Source organism: Panulirus ornatus, chromosome 33 (genome assembly GCF_036320965.1).
Source record: "Panulirus ornatus isolate Po-2019 chromosome 33, ASM3632096v1, whole genome shotgun sequence".
NCBI lineage: Eukaryota > Metazoa > Arthropoda > Malacostraca > Decapoda > Palinuridae > Panulirus > Panulirus ornatus.
Genome location: NC_092256.1, coordinates 9,672,332 through 9,685,887, shown reverse-complemented (window position 1 = coordinate 9,685,887; position 13,556 = coordinate 9,672,332). Strand labels below are relative to the sequence as shown.

At 43.3% G+C, this 13,556-nt stretch overlaps 1 protein-coding gene across 1 annotated transcript in view; it reads right to left on the bottom strand.

Moving 5' to 3' along the window:
• Window positions 1-511: 511 nt before the first annotated feature.
• Window positions 512-13,556, bottom strand: part of LOC139759441 (uncharacterized) — a 64,852-nt gene continuing 51,807 nt past the window's right edge. The window contains exons 4-5 of the mRNA XM_071681553.1: window positions 8,676-8,766; window positions 512-1,898 (exon numbers count right to left, since the gene is read on the bottom strand). Coding sequence (XP_071537654.1) covers window positions 1,776-1,898; window positions 8,676-8,766 — 214 coding nt within the window. The 3' untranslated portion in view covers window positions 512-1,775. The remainder of the gene's footprint in view (window positions 1,899-8,675; window positions 8,767-13,556) is intronic.

Below are 13,556 nucleotides of genomic sequence, written 5' to 3'. Positions count from 1 at the left end.
CTTTGGTTAGGTCGTAGGATGTCTTAGGCTTAGGTTAGGATGTTACGTTCTTCTGGTACGACTTATGGCCTAGGTTTCGGTCGTAGGTTGTTCTAACTTTTGGAAACTTGGAATCAAACCTAAACCCTAACTCAAGACCTAAACTAAACGTAAAACGAGGGTCAGGTAACACTTTCTATGCTATTCAGGGCCTTAATAATAAAAGGCTAAAAATACGATAAATGTATAAACGTTTGTGATAATTACGATAACTTGCAATAAATATACGTAGTACTGGCATTCGATGCAGTCGTCAACTCGCCTTCACAGATAATATGACTATCTTATCAGCTTATCATAATAAAATACTAAACTCTCGAGAAGACTGAAGTACTTTTAATGTCTCTGGCAGCCTGAAATAGACGTTCAAGGCCAAAATGCGTAGCTTCAAACCTGGCCTAGATTCTCAAGTGCCCATACCTAAAATTTGGGAATTTTTAGGTGCTACTGTCCGGCTGGGTATGAATACATGTTTCAACACATCTATTACTTAATATATTACACAATCAAATACTCCAAAGGTCGATAACTTCGCAATTAATGAAAAATACAAATTCTGAAAACTGGAATATATAAAAATCATAAAAAGTATCCATGCAAAAATATTAAAAATACAAATTGTACTTAAAACACTACAACGAACACATTCTTAAGAAATCAACATCATTATATCTTTTATAAAATACTTCCAGATTACCTCAAAAATATCACTGACAATTGTAACTGGGGCAAGTCTTATGAATATCCCGGTATGATCTAAAAGGAATCATACTCATAGGTATGATATCATACTAATAAGCTGTACCTGGGGGTCTTACTCCTAATCACAGTAATATACTGTACAGCGAATCACACTCAAGGGACATACTGTTGTTCTCAGTAGGAGTGGCATACATCATTGTCCATCAAATGTCAACCCAAAACCTAACCTGCAAGGCTGCATATGCTATGCCTGCATGACAAACATCATCATAAGCCCGTAGAGTAAATTCTTTTTCAATTCCTTTACACTTGTTGGCCAGAGGTTCGTCTAGTACTGCTATGACAAGTTCTCGCACTGTGGATGAAGGAGGAGAGATGAGTCGAGTGAACTTGGCATACATCATCGCGTTTAGGGAAGGCTGTTGGTGAGCACAATTCGTTCTCCCAACCTCATGCAAGGCTCGTCGCCGCTCGGCATCCATCCCGTGTCTATGCTACGCTAGCGGACCACAGACAGACCACTCCATTCCGAATATCATCCATGTAACGCCACTAACATGAGCACACACATTTCCTCCGAGTAAACGCGTAGAAGACCTTCTTCCTTCGATGATAATTTCTCAATTTTTTCTATGAGTTTACTATATTCTTAAGTGATGTCCATCATGTGAATGTTAATTCTGTACGAAGACAAACTGCTCCCCGTGTTAAAAACATCTATCAATTAACACTGCCACGATCATTATATCATCTTCAATAATTCAAAAGGACTTGAAGGTACGACTGTGGGACACCTGAAGACATTCCATCATTGACATTTAGTCCACATCCTTGTCCTGCCAGAGATTGTTCTCAGTATTTCCCTCGTGAAGTGGATTCTCCGTCCTGTAATCAGCAATCTCCACACTCCTCCTCAGGCTGTAGGTGGTTCCTTCTGGCATCTACTGACGAAGCTGTGTGCACGACATCGATGTGCTGACTAGGCTGTGTCTGGCTGGACAGTGCATGGCACTAGGTCGGGACAGTGCATGGCACTAGGTCGCCCTGCTGAGATGGGCGAGTCTTGTCCTGAGCTGCTGAACAAGCAGGAGTAGGTTGTCTGGGGCGAGACGTGGGTGCTGGGATAGGGCCGAGCCCCAGGACGGGCTTCCATCACCCTGCGTCACCCCGGCATGAGAGGATAGTGGCAATACATCAAACAAAAAATCATAAGCCGCCACACAATCTCTCTCTCTCTCTCTCTCTCTCTCTCTCTCTCTCTCTCTCTATATATATATATATATATATATATATATATATATATATATATATATATATATATATATATATATATATTCATTTATTTATTTAGTTATATTCATTTATTATACTTTGTCGCTGTCTCCCGTGTTAGCGAGGTAGCCCACCAACAAACACATGTATATACATACACGTCCACACACGTACATATACATACCTATACATTTCAACGTATACATATATATACATACACAGACATATGCATATATACACATGAACATAATTCATACTTGCTGCCTTTATATATATATATATATATATATATATATATATATATATATATATATATATATATATATATATATATATATAACACTCGTGTAAATGTGTGAAGGCTAAAACCACACTTCATGAGGATGAGTTGTACTTTGAAAGTCAAGTAATTCTACTTCAACAGAATAATTAAGACACTATATTGCTGCATGTAGGCAGCCCAATAACGCCACGTAACAAGAGACATGAATGCCAATTATTATGACCATGAAAGACTGTACTATTCGCACCTCCCTCGCCAGTGCCAATGAGTTGCGCTACTCTTTTTTTCTTTCCTGCTCCTGCCTTAGCCTCCCTCAACTCTGTGCGTCCACAAGCAGGGCCTCCAGGGGAACCAGCGGTGCACTGCTGCTCACGTCCCTTCCTACCACAACCTCCTGCCTCTCCGTTCCCTCAATATTGTCATCCATGATCCTGGCCTCTGCTCTGCAAGCTGCGCTCTCCAAAATCCAAATACAAATGTCAACACTCCCTCCCGACCGTAAGGAAGGAGGGAGGGAGTGAAATATCGCATCAACAGCATGAAATTGGCAGCAGTCCGTTCCAGTTATGCGGAGGGAAGGATCACTGTGACCCACAGAATACATTATCATTCTCAGCTCCACTGCCACCACTTCCCTTACATGACAACCACAAGAGGAGCAATTAGTAATTAAAAGCAGTTCGCTGTCCGAATGGCAATATCTTACTCCATCACTAGTTACTCACTGGAAAATTATTCATTTTATTACCGTGCAAAATTACAGTATTCTTCTTAACTGAGTAAAACTTTTCCTTAAAAATATATCAAACAAGAGTACTTGAAGGAAATGTTAGTTTAACAACAGCTGGAGGAGTACAACGACTTCCATCACCATCCGTACGAAACATTATGGGAAGCGGCAAACTGCAAGGTTCGTTCACGTCGGGTTTACTGACACATCTGTACCCATTTTGCGCCACCGCTCACAGGATGAGCATGGGGTGCATAATAAACTTGCCGTGGTTAAAGAGATAGATCAAATCAACGTGCACCATGAAGCGCTTATGTACCATGGTGTCCTTGTGTACCATGAGTCCCCTGTGTACCATGAGCCTCCTGTGTACTATGAGGTCCCTGTGTACCATGAAGTCACAAAGTACCCAGTGTACCAAGAGGTCCCTGTGTACCATAAGTAACCTGTTACCATGATCTTATTTACCCTGTGGCCTCTGTGCACCATGAGAGCCCTGTGTGCTCTTGGTGGTGACAGGATTATCCGTGGGCCATGAAGTACGGTAATATCGCTGGTTCACGTGCGTATGTGCGGGCCATTACATTTAACGAACACAACAACGGATAAGAAATATACTCTACGTTTTAGAGCAGAGTGGTTGAAAGATCCCAAATATGAAAAGAGGTTAAGGAGGATGACAAAAAATGTCTTTTCAAGTACTGCCATTGTCCATTGTTTGCCAAATTTATTGACAGTGGAAGACACAGCAAAACAGCCAAACACAAGAAAGCTGAAGAGCCATTCAGTACTCGAAGACAAACCACAACTCCGTTTGAAAGTGAGTGACGACGCACGGGAGACTGAAGGGATTGTATCACTGTTCACTGCAGAACACTGTTCATCACGTGTTGATCATCTCAGTGAGTTGTGCAAAGCACAATTTGCAGACAGTAAAGGATACAAGAATTTCAAGTTAAAAAGGTCGAGGTGTAGTGCAGTTGTGTGCAATGTGATTGCCCTGCATTTTAACAGTGGCTTAAAAAGTGATCTAGACAATCAGAAGTTTAGCCTCTTAATTGTGAGAGTAATGAAACTATTAGGTGTTGTTCTCCGGTTCTGTTCTGAAAGTAATAAAATTGTAGTGACTTTCTTGGACCTTGTTGAGCTGACTGACTGTAATGCTAATGGGATATGTGATGCTATCACAGTAGAGTGCATGCTAAGCTTAAATTAAAGGTTCCTCATCTGATCCTGATCAAGAGTGTGAATGTGTCATTTTCTACAGCCAACTGTGTCTCATGCTGCTGCAGAGTGTTTCCCCAGGAACCTGAATTCTATGATCAGATACCTGTAACTGGTTCTCCCACTCTGCCATTCGCCAAGCAGGGTACAAGGAAATCTTTCCTTTGATCAATAATAGTCAAGATCTATTGAAAGCAATGGCTGTCAATTGAATCAACAATTGTCATGATACTACAGCAGTGGGTTGAACTTAATATTCACTTTGAAATAGCAAGACATGGTGTTACACACCTCAGATCCTCTATGACTTGTTTTTGGCAAGACAAACTGTGCCTTCCTGATATTCCTGTACCATAGTCTTGGAGACGTTCAGCGTGTAAATGAGAAATTTGAAGCAGAGGGACAAGATCCAACCAAACTGCTAAGCGACCTTATTCAACGAATTGATTCCATAACTTCTAAGGTCCTCATCCCAGGCAGAAACTCAAAGGAAGGACATTCAGTACAGAACTACTTAAATCCACATCCATCCTTGGGATACGAGTTTGAAAAGGTGATGACACAATGTAACTTTCCTGATGAAAAGGATATTCGAGGAAGATACATACAGTTTGTAGTGGAGTTGGTGGAACAACTTAAGTCATCGTTTGCCAGACAATGTCCAAGTGTTACAGTCAATGTGGTCAGTGAGTGTGAGTGCCTGCAACCCATAAAGTCTGGAATACTGAAATTAGAAAAGATGTTTACTGATGAAGAAATTCTCACAGGCACTGAATTCCAGTGGAGGAAGCTTCATCATGTATTGTGGAAACAGAACATTGGCACCCTAGCTCTCTGGGGGTGAAACACCCTCGATCAAGGATGCAACAGGAGAATATCCCTCCAGTGACTTCTCTGTGTTGGCTATGACTGTGCTGACATTGCCTCACTGATGTAAGGCGTAACTTTAAAAGTCATATGAACATCGTGATGTCAGAGCTTTGAAATAGACTATCAAAAGCTTAAATGCAATACTAACTATCAAGTATCGACTATGAAGAAATGGAAACTGCTGTTATGATTATAAACTGCCTAAGGAGGTGCTGAAAAAAATTAGGTCACTGAAAGCTTACGACTTACGAATCATCGCAACCGCAACCAGGCCCCTCACACGACTAAGGACGAAGGAATTGCGGACTGGAAATGAGCAGATCTGGAATAATGGCCAGTTATCTAGTGTTAGAACAGTCGGTCTTACCTGTTATTAATAATCTGGCACGTCAAAGAGCAGAAATAATTAGAAGAGCATTTTTTTTTTCGCTGCATTTTAGTAAGTTTAGCGCTTATCGAGAGTGAATCTAGCGCCATCTGAAATTCTGAGTTGGCAACTCTGGCTGTGACGCGTAGGTTTGTGCGTAAGACGCTGCCCGGGACAGAAAGTTCTCTGTACTTCACTCTGCTGAAAAGAATTTCTCTATGATAAAGGAAGAATTTCCTTGATATCCTACGACCACAAGCATGGCGAGTTTATATCTAGTTTTAAGAATGAAATCCGATGTAATTCTAAATAACGGCTTGCTTTAACACAAAGCCTCTGCCTATTTTTAATGCCTGTATCAGAACACCTCTTAAAGTATTTTTCTGAGAATTAATCTGTCATATAGACGGCTGTCGTAAGGTGTCTCTGTCTTGGGATCATACTGACAGTTCGCCGCTGTGCTCTGAGTTTCCTTTCTACTCGTCTTTTCTCATGTGGAGTGTCCAAACTAAACACAATATTCCAGCTGAGGACACACCAATATATTCTCATGCAAGTATTTGTTAAACTGGAAATCTAGAGCGTTAGCTATAAAACCTGGAATTTTGCCTGCTCTTTTTTTTTCTTTTTTACTCCGCTCTGCTTACTTAGCTTGAGGTCAATAAAGATTATTATAACAAAGTGTTTTACCTTATTTCTGTTTTGTATGTGGACAGCATTTCCTCTATTTTCTATTGCCGATGTGTTCAACTCTGCCCTTATCAATATCAAAACTAAATTTTCCAAACATGAGCTCTGTTCATCAGTTTATCCACATCAGTCCAGCTTAACGTAGTCTACGAATTAGGTTATGAACACAGACCCCCCCATATAATCAATGACATATTAATATCAGAAACAGAACTGATCCTTGTTAACTGTTGCGTCTAATAGCCATTCTAAACCTCGACCGGTAATCATTACTCCCTTGTTTACGGCCGCTCAGCCAAAATTCCTTACTACCAAAGAATAATTCCATCAACTACATATTGAATGGAATCTGATAAGACCACTAACCAAAGACCAGATGATACATGAGAAATATGTTTTACTGGGCTAAATAGTTTGTGTGTGTCCATAACCTGGGATACGGTACTCCGCTGGCCGTGTGTGTGTATGTGTGCGTGTGTGTGTGTGTGTATGTGTGTGTGTGTGGAACAGATCTTAAAAATTCTATGTAAATAAGAAGGGTGTCAGACGATGGGTGGTAACGGTCATATACGGAAACAGGGGTCCCAGGAGAGAGAGAGAAAGAGAGAGAGAGAGAGAGAGAGAGAGAGAGAGAGAGAGAGAGAGAGAGAGAGAGAGAGAGAGAGAGAGAGAGAGAGAGAGAGAGAGAGGAGGAGGAGGAGGAGGAGGTGACGCTTCAGCTATGCTGGCCGGAGAGAAGGTCGGGCGGTGTGTACGGGAATTAGTGCGCCGGAAGCAATGGCGTTTCCCCCCAACATTTGGTGTCGTCAGCCACCACAGCCTTGCCCACAACCCGAGGAGAAAGAGAAGGCAGGGGCTGTTCAAACGTCTGAATAACAATTAGTTTGGCCGCAAGCCCTGCATTAGTGCGGTCACTCTTGGATACAACGGAGCACCAGACTGCCAGCTGCCCTCAGCCGAGGACGTAGCACTAGCTTTCCTCAGCCGAGGACGTAGAACTAGCTTCCCTCAGCCGAGGACGCAGCACTAGCTTCCCTCAGCCGAGGACGTAGCACTAGCTTCCCTCAGCCGAGGACGTAGCACTAGCTTCCCTCAGCCGAGGACGCAGCACTAGCTTCCCTCAGCCGAGGACGTAGCACTAGCTTCCCTCAGCCGAGGACGTAGCACTAGCTTCCCTCAGCCGAGGACGCAGCACTAGCTTCCCTCAGCCGAGGACGTAGCACTAGCTTTCCTCAGCCGAGGACGTAGCACTAGCTTTCCTCAGCCGAGGACGTAGAACTAGCTTCCCTCAGCCGAGGACGCAGCACTAGCTTCCCTCAGCCGAGGACGTAGCACTAGCTTCCCTCAGCCGAGGACGCAGCACTAGCTTCCCTCAGCCGAGGACGTAGCACTAGCTTCCCTCAGCCGAGGACGTAGCACTAGCTTCCCTCAGCCGAGGACGCAGCACTAGCTTCCCTCAGCCGAGGACGTAGCACTAGCTTCCCTCAGCCGAGGACGTAGCACTAGCTTCCCTCAGCCGAGGACGTAGCACTAGCTTCCCTCAGCCGAGGACGTAGCACTAGCTTCCCTCAGCCGAGGACGTAGCACTAGCTTCCCTCAGCCGAGGACGTAGCACTAGCTTCCCTCAGCCGAGGATGTAGCACTAGCTTCCCTCAGCCGAGGAGGTAATGGTGACCATTAGGCTAGAGTAAGGGCGCGGTTGGGCCCTACCTCTGGAACCTGCCCTACCTACAGGTTCTGGAGAGGTAGGAGATCACTACCCTGAGTAAGGCTGAGCCTCTGGGGGGATAGCAGTGGTCGGTAACCACTTCGCGATTCAACAACCCCCGTGTCAGTTTCATCGACCGAGTCCAATCGATGGAATAGGTCAAAGTCCAGAGACAGACCCCCTCTCGCCAGTGAAGGGAGGAACATGACTCGACGTAACTAGCAAACGATTTAGAAAAGATATGATGACATAGTTCAAGTGATAGTGGACAAATGGACGAAGAAAAAAGAAAATGGGATAAAAAAAAAAAAAGAGTTAAAGGTAAGCTTTCAATGAGCAACACTGCATGACAAGCGTAGTGCCACACTGATCTACGGAGACGTCTCTCTCTCCCCCGCATACCAACGAGGCAAGGTAAACCAAACACACAACGGGAGACGCATTACCAAACACAGAAAACAGGTCTTCACGACCCCCCCCCCCCCAAAAAAAAAAAGGCCAGTTCTAGGTAGAGACGTAGTGAATGTACTAGTAGCTACAACAGAAAGTTCAGGGGCCAGATGGACCACTACAAAACCTGCTGTAGTGAGGTGCTGGTGAGGGTGAGGTGAGGTGTGTGAGGTGAGGTGAGGTGTGAGGTGGGCCGGTGAGGTAGTGTAAGGTGGATAGCGGGTGAGGTGTAAGGTGGATAGGTGAGGGTGAGGAGGGTGGGTGAGGGTGAGATGAGGCGAGGCGAAAGGTGGACGGGTGAGGATGAGGTGTGAGGGAGGCGGGTGAGGGGTTCACTGACCTCAGTGGGGGAGTGTGGAGTGCGGCGTGCGACAGCAGAGAGCGCCTCCAGCAAGGTGGTGGTGGTCGCCAACACTGTCCTCTCCTCCAGCCTGTCACAGAACAGGTCTATGTTAATCATACACAGATACACATCTCCCTGCTCCCACAACCATCATATCACATACGGCCAATACATCATCCCTGGCGTACATCACACGGTCAGTCTGGTCAGAGGAACCCTTTAGCACTGGGTTACGACTACTGGGTAAATGATGACCTGGTTTTTTTTTTAGGTCAAACGTTAAATGAGCCCAAGGATCATCCAATTATGTTCAGTGGGTTGAATGTCTTTACAGACTGTGCAATGGTTAAAAAAAAAGAAAAAAAAGAAAAAAGTAGTGCTAAAAGAAAATGTCTTTCAGGATATCAACAGTAATGAATAAAACATTGTGTGTCCAGATGTACCAAGAGTAAAAAATCTAATATATATATATATATATATATATATATATATATATATATATATATATATATATATATATATATATATATATGGGTGATGGTGGATTATTAGTGCCTATGCACCTGGGCATGAGAAGAAAGATCATGAGAGGCAAGTGTTTTGGGTGCAGCTGAGTTGAGTGTGTTAGCAGCTTTGATGCACGAGACCGGGTTATAGTGATGGATGCAAAGGTGAGTAATGTGGCAGTTGAGGGAATAATTGGTGTACACGGGGTGTTCAGTGTTGTAAATGGAAATGGTGAAGAGCTTGTACATTTGTGTGCTGAAAAATGACAGGTGATTGGGAATGCCTGCTTTAAAAAGACAGATATACATAAGTATACGTAGGTAAGTAGGAGAGATGGCTAGAGAGCGTTATTGGATTACGTGTTAATTGATTGGCGCGTGAAAGAGAGACTTTTGGATGTTAATGTGCTGAGAGGGGCAACTGGAGGGATGTCTGATCATTATCCTGTTGAGGCGAAGGTGAAGATTTATAGAGGTTTTCGGAAAAGAAGAGAGAATGTTGGGGTGAAGAGAGTGGTGAGAGTAAGTGAGCTTGAAAAGGAGACTTGAGTGAGGAAATACCAGGAGAGATTGAGTGCAGAATGGAAAAACGTGAGAACACATGACGTAAGGGGAGTGAGGGAGAAATGGGATGCTTATAGGGAAGCAGTGATGGCTTGCGCAAAAGATGCTTATGGCATGAGAAGTGGGATGTGGGCAGATTAGAAAAGGTAGTGAGTGGTGGGATGAAGAAGTAGGATTGTTAGTGAAAGAGAAGAGAGAGGCGTTTGGAGGATTTTTGCAAGGAAATAGTGAGAATGACTGGGAGATGTATAAAAGAAAGAGGCAGGAGGTCAAGAGAATAGTGCAAGAGGTGAAAAAGAGTTGGAGTGAGAGAGTATCATTAAGTTTTAGGGAGAATAAAAAGCTGTTTGGAAGGAGGTACATAAAGTGCGTAAGACAAGAGAACAAATGGGAACATCGGTGAAGGGGGATAATGGGGAGGTAATAACAAGTAGTGGTGAAGTGAGAAGATGGAGTTAGTATTTTGAAGATTTGTTGAATCTGTTTGATGATAGAGTGGCAGATATAGGGTGTTTTGGTCGAGGTGGTGTGCGAAGTGAGAGGGTCAAGGAGAATGGTTTGGTAAACAGAGAAGAGGTAGTGAAAGCTTTGCGGAAGATGAAAGCCGGCAAGGCGGCGGGTTTGGATGGTATTGCAGTGGAATTAATTAAAAAAGGAGGTGACTGTGTTGTTGACTGGTTGGTAAGGATAAAGGATATTCAATGTATGTATGGTTCATGGTGAGGTGCCTGAGGATTGGCGGAATGCTTGCATAGTGCCAATGTACGAAGGCAAAGGGGATAAAGGTGAGTGTTCAAATTACAGAGGTGTAAGTTTGTTGAGTATTCCTGGGAAATTATATTGGAGGGTATTGATTGAGAGGGTAAAGGAATATACGAAGCATCAGATTGGGGAAGAGCAGTGTGATTTCAGAAGTGGTAGAGGATGTGTGGATCAGGTGTTTGCTTTGAAGAATGTATGAGAAATGGATTTGTATGTAGCATTTATGGATCTGGAGAAGGCATATGATAGAGTTGATAGAGATGCTCTGTGGAAGAAAGTAGTGAAAAGTTTTTTATCGAGTATGTAAGACACGTGTACGAGTAGGAGGAGAGGAAAGTGACTGGTTCCCAGTGAATGTCAGTTTGCGGCAGGGGTGCGTGATGTCTCCATGGTTGTTAATTTGTTTATGGATGTGGTTGTTAGGGAGGTGAATGCAAGAGTTTTGGAGAGAGGGGCGAGTATACAGTCTGAGGTGGATGAGAGGGCTTGAGAAGCGAGTCAGTTGTTGTTAGCTGATGATACAGTGCTGGTGGCTGATTCGGGTGAGAAACTGAAGAAGCTGGTGACTGAGTTTGGTAAAGTGTGTGAAAGAAGAAAACTGAGAGTAAATGTGAATAAGAGCAAGGTTGTTAGGCACAGTAGGGTTGAGGTAAGAGGTAAGTGTGAATGGAGAAAAACTGGAGGAAGTGAAGTTTCAGATATCTGGGAATGGATTTAGCAGCGGATGGAACCATGGAAGCGTCTGGGGTAAATCATGGAAAGTTTTGTGGGCCCGGATGTGGAAAGGGAGCTGTGGTTTCAGTATATTACACATGACACCTAGAAACTGAGTGTGAAGGAATGTGGTCTCTGTTGTCTTTTCCTAGAGCTACCTCGAGCGCGCGCGGCCCTGGGTGTGTGTGTGTGTCTGCTGTTTTTCATGTGTGGCGGGGTGGCAACGAGAATGGATGAAGGCAGCAAGTATGAATATGTACGTGTATATATGTATATGTTTGTGTATGTATATGTATGTATACGTTCAGATGTATAGGTATGTATATGTGCGTGTGTGGGCGTTTATGCATACACATGTGTATGTGGGTGGGTTGGTCCATTCTTTCGTCAAGTTTCCTTGCGCTACCTCGCTAACGCGGGAAACAGCGACTAAGTATAATAGAATATAAAAAAGTGAGTACATTTTCACGATCCCAACTGTCTTCTTCTACGGTGGATCTCGACCCGTAAACACATTAGCCCAGGGTTATGTCCTCGGATAACTTTCGGTTGACACACTAGGCTATGTAAACGCCGCTAGCTCAAGACTTCACACCGATAAACACCAAATTCAAATCTGTTCTTATTAGATTTCAATAATAAAAAGGTCAGGATCACTAATACACATGAAACAATTAACATAAACAATATATTAAAGGAAATAACAATGTACAAACTGTGATTTGAACACATCATGGATGACCTGGCGGACTAGACACCGAGATATTCATTCCGATTAAATGTGAAATTTACATCTGCTCTTAAATACTGTTCTCTTTCCCTCAATAAATAATGCTTATACCCTTATCCTGCGATATTAATCAAGCTCGGTCTATATCGAAGGTATGACTACATGATGTTCATATAAAGTTCTACATGAACAGTGGAGTGAGGCAATATCAGCACAGTCAAAGCCAACAGAGAGAGGTCACTGGAGGGATTTATTCTCCTGTTGCATCCTTGATCGAGGGTGTTTCACCCCCAGAGAGCTAGGGTGCCAGTGTTCTGTTTCAACAGTATATGATGAAGCTTCCTCCCACTGGAACTCAGTGCCTGTGAGAATTTCTTCGTTATCAGTAAACATCTTTTCTAATTTCAGTATTCCAGACTTTATGGGTTGCAGGCATTCACTTACACTCAGTGACGACATTGACTGTAACACTTGGACATTGTCTGGCAAACGATGACTTAAGTTGTCTCACCAACTCCACTACAAACTGTATGCATCTTCCTCGAATATCCTTTTCATCAGGAAAGTTACATTGTGTCATCACCTTTTCAAACTCGTATCCCAAGCATGGATGTGGATCTAAGTAGTTCTGTACTGAATCTCCTTCCTTTGAGTTCCTGCCTGGGATGAGGACCTTGGAACTTATGGAATCAATACGTTGAATAAGGTCGCTTAGCAGTTTGGTTGAATCTTGTCCCTCCGCTTCAAATTTCTCATTTACACGCTGAACTTCTCCAAGAATATGCTACAGGAATATCAGGAAGGCACAGTTTGTCTTGTCAAAAACATGTCATAGAGGATCTGAGCTGTGTAACACCATGTCTTGCCGTTTCAAAGCGAGTATTAAGTTCAACCCATTGCGGTAGTATCTTGACAATTGTTAATTCAATTGACAGCCATCGAGTCTGTCTTAGCTTTATTAATTTCGATGGAGCTTGACCATTATTGATCAAAGATAAGATCTTGTACCTTGATTGGCGAATGGCAGAGTATGAGAACCAATTTTAAGTCTCACTGGTCATGAAATCCAGGTTCCTAGGGAAACACTCTGCAGCAGCATGAGACACAGTTAGCTGTAGAAAATGACACACACACACACACTTGATCAGGATCAGATGAGGAACTTCAAACTTGAGTTTAGTATACACTCCACTGTGAACACCTGTCATCACAGAAGCATTGACGGTGTCAACTGCAACAAGGTTTTGTAACTCCAACCCATTACTTTTCAAGGACTTCTTGATGGCATCACATATCCCATTAGCATTAGAGTCAGTCAGTTCAACAAGGTCCAAGAAAGTCACTACAATTTTCTTACTTTCAGAACAGAACCGGAGAACAACACCTAATAGTTTCATTACTCTCACAATTAAGAGGCTAAACTGCTGATTGTCTAGATCACTTTTCAAGCCACTGTTAAAATACAGGGCAATCACATTGCACACAACTGCACTACACCTCGACCTTTTTAACTTAAGATTCTTGCATCCTTTACTGTCTGCAAATCGTGTTTTGCACAGTTCACTGAGATGATCAACATGTGATGAACAGTGTTCTGCAGTG